The 20,773-nt window shown below is 43.9% G+C and overlaps 2 protein-coding genes across 3 annotated transcripts in view; one reads left to right on the top strand and one right to left on the bottom strand.

The window, feature by feature from the left end:
- Positions 1-827: 827 nt before the first annotated feature.
- LOC115075335 (protein Lines homolog 1-like) lies at positions 828-15,692 on the bottom strand. 2 transcript variants are annotated; one of them, XM_029575637.1, is made up of 7 exons: positions 15,583-15,692; positions 8,546-9,178; positions 8,369-8,458; positions 7,212-7,350; positions 4,429-5,007; positions 2,975-3,140; positions 828-1,827 (listed from the first exon to the last, which is right to left on the bottom strand). In XM_029575637.1, the coding sequence occupies exons 2-7, from the start codon at positions 8,981-8,983 to the stop codon at positions 1,014-1,016; spliced, it is 2,226 nt and encodes a 741-aa protein (XP_029431497.1). In that variant the 5' UTR covers positions 8,984-9,178; positions 15,583-15,692; the 3' UTR covers positions 828-1,013. The 2 variants fall into 2 exon arrangements, with proteins under 2 accessions (XP_029431497.1, XP_029431496.1); XM_029575636.1 differs by having other exon boundaries at positions 15,416-15,672.
- A 110-nt stretch (positions 15,693-15,802) lies between these two features.
- Positions 15,803-20,773, top strand: part of ASB7 (ankyrin repeat and SOCS box containing 7) — a 45,404-nt gene continuing 40,433 nt past the window's right edge. Inside the window, exons 1-2 of the mRNA XM_029575059.1 lie at positions 15,803-16,022; positions 16,232-16,312. The gene's annotated coding sequence lies outside the window, so the exon portion shown is untranslated. The remainder of the gene's footprint in view (positions 16,023-16,231; positions 16,313-20,773) is intronic.

A 20,773-nucleotide genomic window follows, 5' to 3' on the forward strand; every position in this document is an offset into this window, starting at 1 on the left:
AACAGCTTAGAGAGCGGCATCCTAGTGTGAATTTCTGTGCGAGCATCTGGGGAGAAGAGAAAGCTGTCCTTCCGCACCCTGACTGGGAGAAGTGTCAGAGCTTTATGTCACCTCCACTAATTAGTTTGCTACATTCTGGGCGAGATTTGCCACAATATCCCAACTTTTGCTCTTCTTCTGAAGGCGACTCCCTTCTAGGGGGGGAGACCGTCACCCCCTAAGTCCGCTATTCACTTCCATAATCGTTGGTGGCATGCTTCTCTAAAACATCAGAAATACAGACAGCGCAAAAGCAAGATAAATATTCAGAAAATGTGTTACAGATATTCAGCAGGAAAACGGCTCCGATTGAATATAGTCACCTAACGCTATAAATTATATAGCTGGGTAAGTATTGAAACAGAAAATGTAAAAAAAAAAAACCAAAACCAAAAACCATCTCTCTGTGCAGGCCTGGTCTTCCCACCTTGCAAAATCCTTCCAACTGACGTTAGGCACAGCTCCCGCCTCCCCCCGTGGGGGCATCGGCCTGAGGATCCTCCCCATCCCCTGCTCCTGGCCAGTCTGGTCCCAAACCCCCCTGTCCCTGGGAGCTTGGCACGCTGACACTGCTTTCAGGATCCCCGACGGCAATGCTGGTGCCAGTGGCGCTTGAAGAGCAGAGTTGTGTAGCCCTGATTTAAGCCTGGGTGGAGTCGTCGTGAGGAGCAGCAGCACCAGCCTGGATCCGAGGCCTTCTGGTTTAAGGCTTACAGTGCCACACAACTGCTGCCTCCACGTCACACCCCTTTATGTACTGCTGGCAACCTGTCAGGCTAATACCGCTGAAAGATAAAACCCCACATTTGGGAGGGTTGGAGGGATACATTTAAAATATATTCGTTGTTATTAATGCTTTATATGGTGACGACCTGCTATTACCCTGCAACTTTTGGAGTAATTAAAAATAAAATACAAACCCCCCTTGGAGAAGGATGGCTGCTTGAATGGAAGCAGAGCATGTCCGGAAGGGCTCAGTCCATGCGTCTCCCTGCCAGGCTCTCAATATGCACCAGCAGCTTCAGCAGTGCTGTGGGATTGTACGGGAAGAGGTTTCTCCCGTGTAAGCGGGAAACTGCTTTTCGCAGTTCCTGGAGGCATCTTACAGAGCGGAGCAGTGGCCCCTCTGTCGGGGCCCCATCATCGCAGGGCTCCTTCTGAAGGGAGGAGGTACTATCAGCTTTTGGCTTAAGAAAAGCTGTTTCCAGTTCAGCTCTGTTTATTCCTCTCATCTCGGAGCTGCCTAGCTGCCTTGCACAGCTCTGGTTGGCGTTTGCCAGTGATCCCAGTTCAGACTCTTCAGAGCTGCCATAATCTACAAGGCTTTGAGGCGCACCCAAAGAGGAGGCATCAGCCAGGCTGGGTTTCACAGACTGTTTGCCCCCTGGTCTCTTAACAGTTACACAAAGCTTTTGGGTGGGCGGTAAAGACAGAGGAACACCCTCCTCCATCTCACAGAAGGCACTGCTTACACTGGGGTCGGGCTCTGAAGTGCCAGACTCACACACAAATGAGGCATCTTTCACCGCCCGGGGGCAGAAAAGCGTGCAGACATGACAGAAGTGTGACCAGTCTCTTGTAAGAAGCTTGAGGTATCTGACAAAGTATTCCAAAAAGCAGGTCTCGGAGGAAATCAGGAAGTCGAGCAGGACTGTGGCATCAAACACAATGTTGTGTAAAAAGAACAAGAAGAGGCAGTGTGGGTTGTAGCCGCCGTCATGGGTTAGCCTGCTCCCTGGGGCATCTTCTTCCCCGTGGTGCTGGACCGCAGGAGATTCACTGCATAATCTGCAAAGAAGTTAAGTTCCAACACAAATTAACCCAACACTACAGCAGCCGTACATCTGCCTCATCTGACCCAATGTAAGAAGCAGCAGGGCTTTCCACACACCAGGCGCTAGGAAGAGGCTTGCGCCAGTATGGCTGGGTTAGAACAGGAAGGGAAAAAACCTTAACAGTTCCTCTTCAGGCAATGGAGGACCAAGAGAGTGGGCAGAAGGCCCTCGGCCTCCTCCTGCTCACACCTGGGTGCTTCTGAAGTGGCGCCCAGCTGACGAGCACTGAAGAGCCCATCTTACAGCAGTAGCTAGATTGCTAAAAAAAGATATCAACCTTTGTTGCTTTCTTCCACCGCTTTTCCTTCTTGAATTTTTAGTTTTTGTTTTTTTTTAAATAAAGAACAATTCCTCAGTTAGGGTTCCTCTTCCTGTACTAATGTTTCTGGTAAGGATCAGCATAGCCGTGCTTCTGCTTTACATTGATTCATAATGGAGGGAAGCAGCTAAGGGGAAGATGTAAAAATGTAAACAGCAATGTCTTCTCAGAAATAAAAGAAGACGTGGGATCTTCCTGATTGCTCGTTTTCCATTCCCAGTGAATTGCCCCTGCTTCTCTTAGCCAGAGTCCTATCCTGAAGCCTGTTCTCACCAAGCTATTCTCTCCCAGCTGAGGCATTTGAAAGACTTTTAGTGGATTCTTTACCCCACAGCAGGCAGTTTCTTGCTGGAAACACATTATAAACCAGCTGCTTTACTTTCCTAACTCAAGCGTATGCTGTTTCTCCTTCTTGAGTAGACTGTAAGCTCCCAGGAGTAGGGACCATCCATTATGTACAGTGCTGCACAAATGATTAATAATAGTAATTGTGAATGTTCCGATGGATTCTCTTTGCTGAACGATTTATTGGATATCGGGAAATATAAGAATATGTAAATACATAATAAGCTGAAGTAGGATAGAACTTAACTATAAAGCAGAGAAACACTAAACAGTGGATGACCATTTTCAAAATATTCCTGGTGGTTCTTTGCTAAGACATTCTACAATTTTGTGACATTATATGTTTGAGGATATGCTAATTTATATGATAACAACAAGAAAGGGATGGTTTAATAATTACATCTTTACAGGAAAGTCCCACTTAGAAAACACTAACCTCTCACACGCTAAATAAAGTGTCAGCAGAGTTTTCATAGCCTCTAGCATGTCGTCATCTTGTTCAATAAAGATGGAGATCCACTCACAGGCGTGTCCGAGCCAGGGCCTCTGAAGATGGGTCTGCAGGAACGTCAGCAGCTGCGACATGAAGCCCTGCACATCACCTGGAAAAGGAAGCCCAGGAGAGGAGAATGGTTTTTCTCTCTACCTTTGACAAGGTGACCCAATTGTTCCATCCCACTGCATCGAGGGATCTCAAAATTCTGCTGTTCTAAGGGAACTTGAAACCACGTGTGCAGAGATGCTAAGAGGTAAACCAGGACCACCTGCTCACCCTCCTGTTCAGGCTTATTTCGCAGGTCGGAGGCCTGCTCTTCTGGCAGTTTAGCAGAGCAAGTGTCCTTCAGGAAAGCACTGCCACCAAGTGGGCAAAGGACGCATAGCACAGGCAGCACATCAGTTTAAAATATAGACATTAAAACAAAGCACAGATTTGTTACAGAAGAAATTACTCCGCATGAAAATGTTCAGCCTTTAAAATAGAGGAATTTCCCACAAAATGTGCCATGCAGAATTTTACAGAAACCAGATTTTTCCAGTGCCCTGAGATCATGGGGAACAGTGCAATTTGTTGTGAATTTGGTTTCTGAAGGAAACCTTGCAGGTCAATCTTCAGCTCTGCCCCTAACTGTAAAATTACACTTTTTAAAGCCCACACAAAACACAAGGCACCTGCATGTTATAGGGCTAAATGCATGCACACACGTTTACTCCTTGCAAAGCAGGGCGGAGAGTGTGGCCTGGTTATCTGCAGCACCATGGAGACCTAAGCTATGTCTATGCCCCAGCAACAACTTTACATCCAAATCCGAGCTTGTGCACATGCTTAGGCAGCAGCAGATCCACTTCCATGCAGAGCTCCTTGTTCCTACGTCCCTGCAGAAAGAGGACATTTTCCCTTATCTCCCCTCACAGCCCCCAGAAACAGTTTTCAATTCATACCCAATCATTCTGGCACAAGACCTAATGGTGTACTGCCCAACCACGTTCTGCACTTCTGTTTAAACTCTTGCCGAGTTTGAAAGGATTCCCTTTCTCTGCTTGGCAGGACACAGCACTGCCACTGAGCCACCCAGCTCATCCCACAAAAAGCATAAACTTAAAAATGTGCTTGTGGCATTGGGGGAAACACAAAAAAATATATTTGTAGTCTGGTTTCCTGGCTCTGCTGCACACAGGCACAGCAAGGTCCCTCTACACACAGCAAACCACCCGAAGGCACTCTGCATGCAGAGAAAGCTCATGCCCAGGAAGTTACAGCAGAGGGCCAGGCTGCCTCACACCAGCAAAGAGTGTGCGAGGTAAGGGAGAAGAGGAGAGCGTAGAGGCTGTGACGCTGGAAGCTCAGGTACACCATCGTCTTTACAGACTTCCAACACATCCAAAACTTACCTTTAACCCCAACTCCTGATGCTGAAGGTTGGAGCTTGATCTCCAAAGCTTTAAGAGAAGTCAGACTCAGTGCTCGGAGGATCCCAATGTCAGGGCCAGGGTGAGCATCGTTTTCCGAGACCGTGGCCGGGCCTCCAAAGTGGCTGCTTTTCTTACCAACGGATATCTGCTTTAGCCACCCAGAATCCACAGCTCGCAAGATGGCCTGAGCCAGCGCCAGCATGTCCGTCCCCGAACAGGGATCCTGCAAAGCCCAGGCAGGTAAGGGGGCAGGCAGGAGGTCTTCCCCTGCTTTAGAGAGGAGGCATTTCTTAAGTAATAGGACAAGTTTCTTCTTGATGAAATAAGGAATAGGAGAGGTGACCAACGCCAAGGCTTGGGAAGCCTTCAGAAACGGGATCCTCTGGCACATGAAACACAGCCTCAGTCGGACTCTGAAGGCTACAAGCACTTCAAGCAAATCTATGAAACAGGACAAGTCATTATTCCTGCAGCTATGACTGGAAGGCAGAGACAAAAGAAAGTCGTACAAGCCTTCCAACGTGGCATCCAAGGGGCCTAGGAGCTTCGGCAAACTTTCTGAAAGACGGAGAGGAAAGAACCATTAGAAAGAAAGTGAAGATTCAGAAACATGCAATCCTATCACCCTCACTGAGTCTCCAGCCCACTCACATAACAAGCAAGATCTGATAGGCACTTGGGACCTGGACTGGCCTCTGTTGGAATCAGGATACTGGGCTTGAGGGAGTCTCAGTCTGACCCAGCCTGGCAGTTCTGATATTAGAGGACTTAAGCAATTACATATTTTATTTCTTTTTTTTTTTGGTCAAAAGCATTTTTGTTAGTGAGTACAAGCAGTAACAACCAGAACCGTGTTAAGGAGCTCAGGACAGGTCGTACGATCTTACAGATTTACAAATCAAGAGTCTACTCCTCGAGTGTCTTAACCAAACACAGATGGTGTCCTGCGTGCCCTCTTTTACAGGTCCAATGGACCATAACTACCAGACAAAAACCTAATCAATACTCACGCAATCCAGTCAATTTTGCTGGACCAGAATGAACGTCATGCCATTTGGCAGCTCAGTGACCTGCACTGGATTTTAACTTTCTTGAGTATATGTTTTATGCAGCTGTTGCTTTGTATGAAACAAAACCCAGAAAGGAACAGGCCTGCAGCAGGTCTTTTGCACTGCCATGCGGAGGGACCTAGGATTGATTTGGGGTTCAGGTCTTCTGGGACTGGGAATGCTGCACAACTGTGGGGGGGAGGAGGAGGTTACAGGCATCGTGCAACAGCAGCACCGAGTCTCTGGCAGAAACCCCAGTGCATGGTCCCTCTCCGAGGACTGTATAATGCAATGTCATTATCCAAAGGGAAAAAGACATCCAAGGGTAGATGTGATAAAGGCTCCTGGCACCAGATCTCAGTCCTGGTTCCAACTGAGTTGGAAGCCCAACGAAGCAGGAGGAAATTGCAGGACAAAAAATAATATATCCCTGAATGACAAGAATTTAAAAGGCGGCCACTGGCTGGGCTCTATCAGGGGTAGTCATACAACAGCCAATCATCATCATCAGGGTTAAAAGCAGCTAACGTGAGAGGCATCAACGACCCACAGCATCACTCCCAACAGTGCACATCCACAGTGAAAGAGTTCAAATAAACCATCCTGCACAGAATAAAATAAATGCAGAATTTCCAGGGCACTGCCAGCACTAGGCATGAGCAAACTAAGCAATTGTTTAGGGCTCCTAGACTCACTTTTTATTATTATTATGAGTTTTCCCACAGACCCCCACTCCTTCCTCAATCTCCCCTCCCAGCAGGACCTGACACTAAGGGGCCGATGCAATCAGACACGCATTAGAAACGGGCGCTCATAGCGCATCCCCACGGCACCCGATGCAATATTTAAATGAGGGGCTGCGTAAAAAAGGATGCGTTAGGGGAGAATTGTGCGTCCCTAGCACGCAAATGCATCGGGCGCCCGCAATTGCAACTGGCGCTCAATGCGAGTGTCCGTTCTTATCCCGCTTCTTATCCCGCTTCTTCTGGCCAATTTTGCTGAACATGCACATAGTAAGGGCTCCTTGCGTCTCCATTGTGCGTCCAGAAGAATTATTATTATTATTATTCCTTTTTAATCAACCCAATATATACTTATTTTTCAACACAACAATCAGTAAATTTAAGTGTCACAACGATATTAAGGAGGAGGAACCACAGAGGTCTGTATTTAAATTTCTCCTGAGCCCTTGACTCGCAGATTGACTTTATGCCACCTGCAGGGCTGGAGTTAAATTTGTTGCATTAAAAAGTGTGCGTTAGGCACCCAGCGATTTTCTCGTTGGGAGTAACAGCCAATAGCCTTATCTACACGGAATTTACATGTGATGAGCGCTATCGGCTGTGCATTTGTTTGGGTGCGTGCTTTGGACGCACTAATCTTATTGCATCGGATGCTGTTCTAGCGCGTTCAAAGCTTGTGTCCAACCACGTGTAAATCTGCGTGCTGGGTTAGGTGCGCTTTATTGCATCGGCCCCAGATAGCAGGGGGATCAGCTGCGACCGCACCGGATGATCTATTAAATCCTCAACATATCCAGCACGCCTCCTACAGCTCCCACTACTGAACTACTCCCATGTGTCTCCACTGCTAAATTACTCGTGCGCCTTCTGCCTGAATTATGGAGAAAACGGAGCTCAATCGTCCTAGTAAATGCAAGCAAAGCACCGCAACAAAAAGGAAAAGCCAGGAGTAGTAATCAAGGCATCCCACCCGCTGCGTTCAGGCGCCTGTCCCGGAAAACGCCTTTCAGGACCTCTAGCAGAGAGCCCAGATATTCCGCCGGTGGGGCTGTCGCAGGATCCGAGAACATCTCCAGGCAAACTTGCAGCCAAGCCTCATTAACTTTACTCTTTAAGAAAAATACAAATTAACTTGGGAGAAATCACAGGACACAAAAATTAATTCAAATCTTAGCTAAATACGATTGTTGAAAACAAATCCAAGTAATCCAATTAATCCACAGGCAAAATACAATAACACAACATAGGTGGATCATGCCACGTGATATTTCAATATTCATTTTTCTGGAGCACTCATGTAATGGCACACATGTCTTATCATGGCTCCACCATTTGTTTAGTTTTTTTAAAACGTACACAATAGAACAATTTAACAAGAGCCAGGATTGGCATATACCAGTCAGCTGCAATTATAAAGTCATGGTCTTATTTGTCACCAATCCTGTTCTTCCTCCAAGATTTATACTTGTTGATGCTGTATAAAAACATTCCCCTTCGGTGTCTCCTACCTGCTCAAGCTTTCAGAACTGAGGCCAAAATCCACTATCTATAGACAATCCTGACCTGGGCCAAATTTCGGCATTGCCAACCCACCTGCCTTGGGGGTACCGTTTCATCCAACTATCTCCTTGTAGATTTCCCATGCACTTTGACTTGTAAATGGAGCACAAAGTCAGAGGGCGCAGGAAAACTATGAAAAATGATTGGTGGTCGCTATTTGTTTTTCGATTGGCCCAAAGGAGTCATACAGAGATGTTACTATATAGGTCAGAAGACATTTGAAGGGCTCTATGCAGCTCTGAAAAGATCTATAATATCTGCTACAGGGTGAAACGAAACAACCTTCTTAAAATCTTGGGAATGTTTTGTTTGTTGATGCAGCAATGTAAGAAGAGGCCGACCTTGGTGCTGCTGTGACTACTCTTCCCCTGGGTGCAGAGAAGTGCTATTCACTTCTAGTCCTCGAGGGCCGCATGAGAGATTTGCATGCACGCCGCTTCAACTGTATGAAAATCTGAGGCATATTCATTAGGGATATCCTGAAACACTGACCCAGTTGCAGGACTGGAGGACTGGAAGTGTAGAGGGCCAGTGCTGAATTTGTACACAGGAGCTTTGCATACTCACCTCCTCCTTAAACTGAAAAAGCACCAGGTAAGCCATGCATTTTGAGGCCATGTGAGCCAGTAGCTTGTCAGAACACCCCAACAGGGAAATCTATAGATAAAGATAACACAGCTTCTTAAAACACTTCTCAGTTTCCTGAAACTTCTTAGAAAATTAAATAAAAACAGCAACTCTTACCATTTGAGAATCAATTTGTTTCTGCTTCAGTAGAATCGAAATGATCTCGGCATACTTGTGTCTGTTGCTGTCTTTGGTTTCTGGACACAGCACTTTGGTAATTATTGTCTTGATCAGAGATAACCGAAGCAATGCTGCTTCCTGTGGACAGACTTTCAGCTGGGTCTCAAGCACTGCATGGTCAGCTTTGTCCTCTGCTCTGGAGATCCTGTCATCTATGGTCACACCGCTCTGGCCACTGCCACATGCTTTGATCTCGGCTGGCTGATGTCCTTGGAGTGCAGTCTGAGAGCTGAGGAGAGATGCACAATCCTGGCTCCCCCTGCTTAATGGATCTCCAGCCAGCATGCTTCTATATATCTGATGCAAACTTACAATCTCTTCTTCCACCTTCGCCTCATCTTTTGAAGAACTATTTTTCTCATTTATCGTAACCATTTTGGGAGCGTTCCAATTCTCATGCTGTCAAAATAAATATTCTGCACTCAGATGAGTTTCCTTAATAAGTGAGAGTACGTGCTGTCATCTGAAATCAGGTTTTAATTCCACCTTCACCGTATGAAAAAGAAGTGCAACCTTTTCCTCAAAACCCTGCAGGTTCTCAGCCTTCTACAGCTCCTCCTGCACATGAAACTGAATGTAAATTATAAGAATGCATTAATTTAAGACCTTCAACATGACTTTTTTTTCAGCACTTCTATAACAATGATCCAGAACAAGGAAGTAAGCTGCTCTGCACTGGCTACCAATTTGGGAAAGAATACAGTATAAAGCACTAATGCTAATTGATACCTGAAATGTACCATGGCTCAGCATTACGTATTTACACACCATCAAGAACCCTACATTCACAAAACAAAGGCTTCCTTGACATCCCTGCAGTTTGTTTTCCTCATATTGGAGAAGTAAGAGATTGGGCCTTTTCCACTGCCGGCCCCGCATTATGAAATAACCTGCCAGAACAACGGAAAATGCAAACAGATACAAAAAGGACCTAAACTCCTGGCTGTATCATCAGGAATTTGCAACAGATAGCACAGCTACATAATGAATTCTGGCACAGATCAAAATCCAGCAGCCTAGTATTGTTTTCTTGATTAAGATATGTTTATTTAATTATTTGTAAATACATAAACCTACTTTTGTTATGTACATTGTATTTGTAAACTGCTATGACTTTTTTGTAGTGGTACATAAGTTCTTTTTAAATAAACAAATAAAGATGGCAAATTACCTACTGAAGTCTTTACATCACTTTTTTTTTTTTTTAAATTGTGGCACCTGCTCACTTATCACTTGTAGGATCTGTTTCCATAATGCAAATGCAATAGAGAGCTGCTGAATTAATTTAGTAAGAATAACTTGATGTTTGTAAAATTTTGTAATAATAAACATAACAGTGTGAAATAAATTATGTATTATTGTTTTTTTGTGAAACATTTAGTTTGAAGTGTTTACTTAGGTTTTGGGATTAATTAGGTTTAGGAAACAAGATATACCTTCTGTTATATTACAGAGAAAGAACACAAGTCATGAGTCAGAGGAGGGAGGAATGGGAAGGGAAAAGAGTCTAAGGGAAAAGAGCAGCAATGTAAGAAGAGAGAGAGAGAGAGTGTGTGTCTGAAAATGGGGGAAGACCATCTGGAGGGAGGGGAGCAGGAGAAGCCTGGGGGTAATGGAGAATAGCACCTAAAGGGAGAGAGCATCTGGAGGGACAGAGGGAGTGGGAAAGGGGAGAAGAGCTTTTGAAGAGTGGGTATGAATGAGAAAAAGAGCCTTGAGAAAAGGCAATGATGTGGGGGGGGGGGGGGGGGAGAACTTCTGGAGAAAGGGGTGAGGAGGATGAAAAGCCTTTGAAGGGAGGGGATGAGATGAAGGAGCAAGAAGGGAAGGAGGGGGTGAGATGTATGAAAGACCTGAAGGAGCTGAGAGGCAATGTAAAGAGTCAGGGGACTGCAGAGGGGATAAGAGAAAGAAGAAAAGGATTGGTCTCTGAAAAGGGGCTGGGAAGAAGGTGAAAGAGGGGGAACAGGAAGCTGGGTAGGGAGTAAGAGACAAGATAGGGGCTGGATCATGCTGGAAGGGGGAAGAATGACAGGGGAGGAGCTGGGGTTGGTGAGGGAATGAGTCAGAGGAAGGAAGAAGTTGGCAGGGGTGAGTACAGAAGGTGGAAATGGGTGACTAGGAAGTGGGTGAAAGACAGAGGGGAAATGGGAGGGGGTAAGAGCAGGAAATTGAAAACTGGTAGGCCAATTTCTTGAGAAACTCGGGAGGCAGTAAATAAATTTGTAAAATAAACATATAAGAATAAATAACTTAGCAATGAAGAGAGGAAGACTGTGGACTGGAGAGTGAAAGAAGAAGAGAAGGGTAAAATCTAGTTATTAGTAGATAGTGATGCAAAGAGGAGAGACATGGAAAAAAAGATAAGGGAATGATCAATGTCAGAGAAAGATGTAGAGAAGGAAGTGAAGAAGATTGGAGGAGAGAGAAGAAATAGAAAATGGAAAGGAGAACCTGAAAAAGGACTTAAAAGATCAACAAGAGAAAAGCAGACAAGAGAGTCCAACGAGAAAAATAAAATGCCCAGATATCAAAGTGACATGGTATCTGACCCCTGGGTCCATCCCCTTTAGTGTCCAGGTATTCTTTACCTGTTAAATATGGTTTAAATATATGAAAGCAAACATCTCCAATTTAAAAACCAAGGAACAGTTTCACAGTTTCAGTGTTAAATAAAGAAAGAAAACTGCATAATTGCTTGACTGGGAATACAACCGAAGCATAAGCATTAAGATGGTTCAGTAATGATGATCTGGGCAATGTTCCCAGCTTTCTTGTTAATAAAGTCTTTGGCAATCAAATAAAATTAAAAAAAAGTATTTTCTAGCATGTTTAAGAGATAGATTTAGAGTGACCCATATACTAGTTTATGGAGTTTTTCATAAATGACTATGTATTATAAACTACATTAAAATAAAGTTCTTTTAATATACTAACTTCTTATATATTTGAATGTCTGATTAAAGACAAGGCAAGGCAAAGCACTTAACCAGCTAAGCATGTATGACATTAAGGTATTATACATGATCAAGAATCTCTATGGATATAATTTAGTGCTTTTTAGTAGAGAAAACTTCTATATATAAATATATGAGCACATATTATAATCTACAGATATTGAAAAACATATCCATTTTAATAATATTGCTTTTACAGTTTTAGTGAGAAATATTGTATAAAATGTGAGCATGTGTCTCTGAGATGAAGTACATGTATCATTAAGACCATAAGCTGTCAACAAGAAAAGGGTATATATACAATGAAATGTAAGTACTCAAGACTGCCATACTTTCCAATTTGTGGTATGCCCAGGATCATGACAAATCAACTCGTATATGGTAAGAAACCATTAATTTTATTATCTTAAGTTTCTGTACCTATACATGGCTTCATCAATAATATACTTTCCTCATGTAAAATAAAAATCATATTCTTTAAGAATCTCTCTCTGGCTGGGTTACTCAGATCTCATAAATAATTAATTGTTCTCAAACTAATGCATTATCTCTAAAGAGCACTGATGTAACATGGTTTTATAAGAAAAGAGAGTAACCTATAAGGGAACTCCTTAGTAATGTTTCTCTTACCTATCTACCTATTAAAGCAGAAACGAGACAAAAGGTAGAAAAAAATTATTTTTAATTTTAAGAATTTGGACTATATTAGAAGAGATATACCGTATTTTTCGCTCCATAAGACACACTTTGTTTCCCCTAAAAGTGGGGGGAAAACGTCTGTGCGTCTTATGGAGTGAATATTAAAAAAAACAAAACAAAAAAAAAAACCCTAACTACAACCCCCCCCCCCTCCTGAACCCCCTCCCCCCCCCCCCCCAAGACCTTCCAAAAGTCCCTGCCAAAAGTCCGGGAGCGATCTCCTGCACGTGAGCCGTCGGCTGCCAGTAATCAAAATGGCGCCGACGGCCCTTTGCATTACTGGCAGCCGATGGCCCACATGCAGGAGATCGCTCCCGGACCCCCGCTGGACCACCAGGGACTTTTGGCAGGTCTTGGTGGGGGGGGGGGGGGGTTGTCAGGAGGTTGAGGGTTGTAGTTAATTAAATTTAAAGGGTTGGGATGGGGGGGGGGGGGGGGGGGTTCCCACAGAAAGAATGATAAAAGTTTTCTGATCTGGGGAGTGGACCGAAATGGCCCTCTCCAGACCCGAAAACGAAATGGGGACAAAAAAAATTTGTATGCATTCCCCTAATCTGCTCCATAACACGCACAGACGCCCGGGAACAGAGCCGGTTTAGCACACTATTTTTTATTTTTATTTTCCCCCTCTTAATCCTAGGTGCGTCTTATGGTCAGGTGCATCTTATGGAGCGAAAAATACGGTACATTTCCCATAGCTATATCTGTATTTTGCAAAATACAGGAGGAAATGCATTTGTTTCTCTTTCTTCAGTATTTGCACTGCTCATAGAATCTGGCTTCTTGGGGTTTCTATTTCAGTTTTTATCTGCATGTTTCTAATTTGTGGTCCCTTGTTCTGAATTAGATGAAGGATCTGTCCATGTTCTGTGCACGACCAACATAAGGGATTCTGCTAGCATAGTTTCTATGTAAGGATCTGTAGCAGCCAATAGGTGGTGTGCATTGGTATTTTAGGACCTTGTTTAATATTTACAATGCTACCTTTTCATGGGTGCTGCCATTTGAGTCCTGGGAGTTTGTGCTCTTATGGCATGGTAAGTTTACTACATAGATTCCAAGGGTCTTTATTGCAGGGTTTTATGTTACTTCACAAAGTGTCTAGCAATGAAAGGAGTGTGTGTTCTGAAGTAACACCACAATTTGAAAAAAAAAAACCAATTTTTTTGTCTAGTAAGATGTAAGAGGAAAAATGCTAGTTTTGTTGTTGGGGGGAATTTCTGTGGATGTGTTACAGAGATCATATTGAAATTCTGTCCCATTCTATATAGATTCCCGACTTCACTCCCATATAGAAATATTGGTTGAAACTGGCTCATCTTTTCTTTATAAAGAGACGGACCTTAGGACTTTTTCTTGTAGTGTCCTATTGCTAATTTAAAGGGGTTGGGAGGGAGGTTATGCTGTAGGGATCAGCATGCTGTGTGGAAATGCCACTTTGACTTGCCCCCCTGTTGCTTCCTCAAAAAGTTCTGTCTAGAGATCCACCCCACTTCACACCTCCATGGCTGACCCCAGCACCTTCCAACACTTCTATAGCACTACTCAACATGCACAGTGCTCAGGGCTGGTGGGACATATTAGCTGGACTAGGCAGCCGCCTAGGGTGCCGGAATGGGGCAAAATGCCGTATATTGATGCGAGGGCACCAAATTTGAAAAGAGAAGGAGTTGCGCAGTGCAACACGGAGGTAGGAGATATCCCTGATAGTGCAATTCAGGGATGTCGGGGAAGAGAAGAGAGAAGAGATCACCGCCTAGGGAGGCTGGACATCCTTGCACTGGAACTGACTGTGCTGTACAAAAAATATATATGACAGTCCTTTCTCAGTCTATTCAAGACAAACATACAGGGCAAAAGAGTTGGGGAATTTCATTTATGATGACAATGGTTAAAAATTAAAGAGGCTGTAAACAGGACAATCAGGGGTTAAGATTTAAAAGCAGCTTCAAAAAGATGGGGTTTTAGCTCCACTCTTGCATCAGCTTCCGAGCTGCCAAAAAAAAGCATTATTTCCAGCATTTCTCCTTTGCCATCTCTCCTCCCCTGTAAATTAACATTTTCTGTTGTATTCTTTAGGACTGTACCATATCTAAAACACTACTGAAGTTATACTAATTCTTGTCCTGTCTCAGATTGTATTATGAAATTCAATTAAATTGAATTCAATTTTGTATATATGCTTGACTTTTTCTAATTCGGCAGATTTCTAGAAAGTCACAGGTTGCAGTACAGAAATATGATGTAATAATACCTGTTAAAAATGGAAACATGTAATACAATGTAGTTTCACCATATCCCAAAATAATAATTTGTCTGGTCTGCTTGGAATATACTATGAACATTATGCTACAGTTATTATTATATCTGCTTATATACCACCAATGCAAAGGCTCTAGGCAGTATACAATAAAACATACAAAGTAAATCTTAGCTATAATAAAAGGGCAAGAACAAAAATAATCTATTAATGTAAATAACACAGTGACCTTATTTCTCCAACATTCTGATTTGATTTCTAGTACTAGAGCAGTAATTAAAGATATGAAGTGAGTAATGAGGGTGAAGGCCTTTGATGGGATTTGGGGAGAAGTGACAAGGCTACTAAGGCTTCCCAAGTAATTAAATAAACCTAAGATGCAGTGAGGAAATTCACTGTATGTTTCTGATGTGCTACAAGCCTTCAATTAGTGAGTTCCAAAACACTACTAAAATATGCCATTTTTATCTCTATAACATCAGTAAAATACATCCCTTCCTTTCCGAACACATTACAGGAACCCTCTCTCATCTCTTCCTGCTTAGACCATTGCAACCTGCTCCTCACAGGCCTCCCAGTGGGCAGTCTCCTTCCACTACAATCTATCCAAAATGTACAATGTAGATCGCTACACCCATATAACCCCTCAAGTCATTGCACTGGCTCTCTATCCGCTCCCGCATACAGTTCAACTCCTGTCACTCTCCCTACATCCCTCCTCGTGCACTCCGCTCATCAGGCAAGTCCCCCCTCTCCTCTACCGCCAGCTCCGTGCTTTTCCTCCAGCTGGCTGCACGGTACACTTGGAATAGGCTTCCTGAGCTGTCATGCTCCCTTTTATTACCTTATTTAAACCCCATCTAAAAATCATACATTGGCACTGATACTGACACAGAGGAAGCCTTCCGCCACATTTCCCATAGCTCCAGCAGGGCCTGTGAGCATGGGCTGACAGTCCACGGGTGCCTTCAACCTAGTGTTGCTGCCAGCGCTGGAGCCTTAGCCAGAACGTCAACGACCGACTTTATATGTAACGCTGGACCCCGCCCTGCCGGTACCTCCGCTCCAGCACCGCTCCAGGTCCCAGCGCACTTCCGCCAGGGTCATCCTGGGTAGCGCGCTCTTCACGTGCAAAAAAAACACCTCCCCCGCGGCTTAGCAACCTGCCGGAAAGGGGCGGGGCAATAGGGATGGCAACAGCCAATCGGACTGCGCGTCAACGTCTGGCTGCTTTACGCCGTCGTGCAGCCCCTTTTTACGGCAAACGGGGGAGCCGAGCGTGTGCGTTTACGGCAGAGAGCTCCGCTGAAGCGCTGGCTGCTGATTGGCTGCCGCGGGCCGTGGAGCTTGCCGGTGACCTGAGGTGCCCAGGGGTTGGCTCTGCGCGATGCGGCGGCGGCCTCCGGGCGGTTCCTGAGGGGCAGGAGCCGGGTGAGCCCGCTGCGGTGTCATGTGGGGACGCGGAACAGCAGGAGAGGGCCCTGAGCCGGGGAGACAGGTAAGGGAGTGCGGCAGGGACAGAGGGTGGGCCTGAGGGGGGAGGGGAGAGGGTGGGCCTGAGGGGGGAGGGGGCCCGGCCCCGGGCCCCGGGCCCCGGCCCCCGGCCCCGGCCCCTCGGGCAGTGGGCCCCATGTACTGCCTGCTGTAGGAAACCCCTTCAGTTCCCAGCTGCAGCCGTCACCTCTTTCTTGTTTGTGTGCCTTCCAGCCTCATCAGCAGAGCGTTGGCCGGGAGGAATAAGAGAAGTCTCTGGGGAAATCACACAAGAAACTGGGAGCAGATTTTCAGGTAACCAGAGCACCCTTCTCCCTCCCTTCCTTTCCTCTCCTCCCCCCACCACTCTACTCCCGGAGTACCAATCCCCTGTTGCTCCCCCTCTGCAAGCTTTAAAGCTTGGACGATCCCAAAGGGAGTCTTTTTGTTCCCCCCCCCCCCCCCCCCCTGCTTTGTGTATTCAAAGAAACGGAGACGCAGAGGGCGGAGTCGCTTCATGGAGACACATCCCCGTGTTGTTCTCGTCTTGTGGATTAATGGGATGATATCTCTCTTTAAATGACGGGAACCCCCCTCTTCAGATTTGCTCAGAGTATATTAGATGCTGCTTTTTAAGTTTGCTCTGTGAGTTATTTGTTATTTCATGATTTCGGTTTGATTAGATATTTCCTTTACGTGTTTATTCACTGTCTGTCAAAACGGCAGAGCAGAAATGTAGCCTACTGCAGCTCAAAACCTTTTTCAGAGTGATTAAACAATTAGAGAACAGGTTTTTATTTGAAAAATCTGCAGTGAAGGTTTTTCAAACAAGGACGATGGTGGATGGTATTTTTTTCTTCAGGGAAGTGTGTGTGTGTAGTTTAAAAACGAGAGGAAACTGAGTGTTTTGGGGTTTTTTGTTTGTTTTTTTTACAATGCCTTTTAGAATGAATTGTTTGAAAAATCAATTTGCAAGTTTTATTGTAAGACATTCTGGCATTTTGATGGTTCTGGAGTTTAAGGGTATTGGAAATGCAGTACTTAACCAAAAACTGGTTGTCAAATTGCCTTTGCTTGGTGTAAATCTAGTGTGGATGTATTTACTGTATTTCAAATCATACAATATGCCAATGCACAAAAACCAAGGGGCACACAATTGAAATACACATTTTTTGGGAAATGGTAACTGATCATAAACGAGTTTAGAAGCTTAATCCATAGTCTCTTGCTTGCAATGGGCTACAAATTATCATTTTGAAAGCACTGCAGGTAACATTATCAGTTCCCAACTTATCAAAAAGTAACCTTTAATATTTATTCTTAGAAAATGTCTTGTTTCATTAGAAAAACAATTTTTTTTCATATAAAAACCTTTAATTATCTTTTAACTAAATTTTGTACGTATCTGTTAGAACATATCCCAAAAAGTATTGCACCTGGAGAAAAACTCCGAGCATGTCGATGACTACTTCAGTGCTCAAATCAAGGCCTGATCGAACATTGACAATGTTCCTTCCTCAGGGGTCTAAACTGTGAAACCTCGTGTTCAGCCTCTCAAGGCTCTGCTAGCTTTTCGAAAACAAATCCTTTAATATTGCTAGTGCCGGAAGATTATTATTGTTTGAAAGCTGTTTGGCATAGGCAAAATAAGTTGTGGTCTTAGGGCAATTCCCAGTGTATTGTTGTCCACGCTACTAAAAAGTCATCAACAGAATTTGGCACTAACTTGGCACACCTGTTGATAGTCTCAGCAGAGAACATACAAGCACGAGGACTGAATTTCTCTTTAAGATCGGCTACCTCCAGAACAGGGTTATGGCACATTACTTGTTAACCGTTATGATGGTGAAACCGAATGACGGTATATAAAACTAGATAGATAAATGACTAACCTTGGGAAGTTTGCACTGCTGCTGTCCATGCTGTATATGCTTTGATGTAACCAGGGAAACAATAAATCATGGGTAATCCTTTATATCTGCATTTGAGATTTTGCACTGTAATTACATGACCTTGCTTAGGGCCCTGTTAACCCCAAACTTTCTTCAGAGGCATCATATAAGAGGAAAGACATGTTGTGGAATAGGGCCCAGCATGACTAAAAGTTTATTTTTGCTTCCAAAAGAGTTGTCTCATATGGTAAAGATGTTTCCAGAGCAAGAAAGACATTTGTTTGGTCTACATGCTTTTACAGTAGCTTTCCTCAATGCACTCATTGCTGGCAATTGGTTTGGTACAGAGTTAGAATAAATGTTTTAACTGAGTACCTCTACAACAAGAACACTGAGGCATTAAAGCTGGTTTTCAGTGTGAATTTTAGTTATGAGAGAGGCTTCAGTGTTGTCCATGAGCTTGCTGTTTGCTTCACTATTTCCCACTATTTGGCAATATTTATACTTAATACTCATCCATTATATTTTATGTTCTTGACATGCAGTCCATTACACATTTTTTGTGCTGTATATTTTCTTTTTGGAGTTGTTTGTGCAGATTTCTAATTAACAAGAGCATGATATGACTTATTTTTCAAAGTGGTGCATCACTGGAAGAGAGAATTAGCACATCTCATGTAGGATGAGTAGTGTGAGGAAGTTCCCTGTTCTAAAGAGGGTTCTGTGTGGTTGGGGAAGCTGCAAAGGAAGATTGCTGTAAAAAAATGATTAGTGGAAAAGCCATTACAAAACTAGTATTCCTCTCCAGTAAAATCCAAAATGATCCACTTGCCATTTATTGAAACCTGCTTATTTCATTTGCTGTTCAGACAGAATGATGACCGAAATCTTCCAGAAGGGTAGATGTTAGTCTGTAGTAGTAGAAATGACAGAGGCAGTGGTATCCTTTTATATCAAGCAGAAAATAAATAGATACCTCAATAAGTTGGTTAGTTTGTTTTATGAGCTTTCAAGGATAGGAGTCCATGTCAGTGATCGGACTCCCTCGAGTCAGCCCAACCATATATGGAGCTCTTTCTGCTTCTGCCAGGTCACCTCCAGTTTCTGTTACTCCATTCCAGTGCATCCATGGCATTGTATGTCCAAATTGAATAGGATGAATGTTTTTTGAGAGCTATATGCTGAGTCATGTAAGAGGAGATGTAGCAAACTAGAAAAGAAGCTCTGGAGGAAGACATGATCTAGGAAACGTTGGACTGAGTCCAGCAAAGGTCAGTCAGCACTTTGCCTCTTGGTGAGTGGAAAGAGGTGCACAGGATGTTAGGAAGAGGTGGTTGAGGGTGAAGGGTGATGATGATAGATCTTAGGCTCATGACTGATTTGCATCACAATGTTTGTCAGCTAGATGTGGGCTATGAACTTCTAAGGAAAGGAGAACTTCACAGTTGTGTGTTAAAGAATGAGTAAAGAGAAATTTAGATGTGCTTCTCCCTAAACATTCAGAGCATTTGTAGTCCTTAATAAACCTTTTGCTAATTTAGGGGCCACGTTTTGGTGTTTGGTTTTCTTGAAGGAATACTGAGAAAACAGAAATCCAGCTTTGTTTCAAATAGTGTGTCTCTGTATATCCAGAACTGATCCCCTGTTCTTCCTAAAAGGAGCAGGGACAGGGTGCCCACCATTTTAATTCCAAAGAAGAAAGATACCATATGCGCTTCCCTAGAAGATTTGCGTGCACCCAAGTATATTTCACTTTAAAGCACTGAAAGCCATCCAAAGTCACTCGCAGGGTCAAGTGCTAGGGGATAGCAGCAGAGCCCCTGGGGTTGGACTGCACAGTTTCTAGATTCAAAGCCCTGGTTAGTCAATTTTGGATGAGAAATAATTCTGCAGTAAGGCATTACAGGTATGGCTACTGTGATTTCACTACCACCACTACCACCATAATTTTGCCATCCAGCCTAAGGCTTCTAGTAGCTGTTGTACTCTTGTAGACCACCTGCTTTGCTGCACTGATTTGGCTCAGATTAGTCAATCTTCCAGATAAAAGTGGACCAGGATCCCTTCTCTGTGCAGTAAGGCTTTTTGGTCTTTATCTGATGTCATTTATTATCTAAGGAGCGTTATTGTGATTTCACAATAACGCTCCTTAGATAATAAATGACATCAGATAAAGACCAAAAAGGTCCATCCAGTTGATCAGCAAGCTGTGTAGGATTTGTGAAGGTTACCCTATGTCTTCAGTTTAGGGTTGTAACTGCTGCTCCTTGCAGGTTGCCCCTATGCAGAAATATTACACTTGTTTGTATCCCATGCCCTTTTGAATTCTGTTACTGTTCTTGTTCTCACCACCTCTTCTGGGAAGGCATTCCAGGCATTCACCACCCTTTCAATGAAAACGTGTTTCCTGATTTTTGTTCCTGAGTCTTCCTCTTGGAGCTTCATATCATGACCTCTAGTCCTACAGGTTCTTTCCATTGGAAAAGGTTTGATTCCTGTGCATTATTAATACCTTTCTGGTATTTAAAAGTCTGTATCATATCCCCCTAACTCTCCTGTCCTCTAAGGTAGGCATATTTAAGTCCTCAAATCTTATTTTGTGAGTCTTTTGGTGCAGAGCACACACCATTTTAGTTGCTTTTCTCTGGAATGCTTCTAGCTATCTCTATCCTTTTTGAGATATCGACTCCAGAATGGAACACAGTACTCTAGGTAAGGCCTTACCAACGACCTGAACAGGGGCATTATCACCTCCTTCTTCCTGTTGGTTATTCCTCTATGCAACCCAGCATCTTTCTAGTTTAAATCACCAGCTTGTCACATTGCTTCAGATCATTTGACATTGTCACCCTGAGGTGTGTCTCCTGGTCCATGGACATCAGTC

The sequence above is a fragment of the Rhinatrema bivittatum genome, chromosome 13 (genome assembly GCF_901001135.1).
Source record: "Rhinatrema bivittatum chromosome 13, aRhiBiv1.1, whole genome shotgun sequence".
In the NCBI taxonomy this organism is placed as follows: Eukaryota; Metazoa; Chordata; class Amphibia; order Gymnophiona; family Rhinatrematidae; genus Rhinatrema; species Rhinatrema bivittatum.

Coding starts and splice junctions, on each gene's coding strand:
- LOC115075335 (XM_029575637.1), bottom strand. CDS start 8,983: ATGGTTACGATAAATGAGAAAAATAGTTCTTCAAAAGATGAGGCGAAG. Junction 8,459..8,545: donor AACAAATTGATTCTCAAATG/GTAAGAGTTGCT, acceptor CTTTATCTATAG/ATTTCCCTGTTGGGGTGTTC. Junction 7,351..8,368: donor TTTTTCAGTTTAAGGAGGAG/GTGAGTATGCAA, acceptor TTTTTCTTAAAG/AGTAAAGTTAATGAGGCTTG.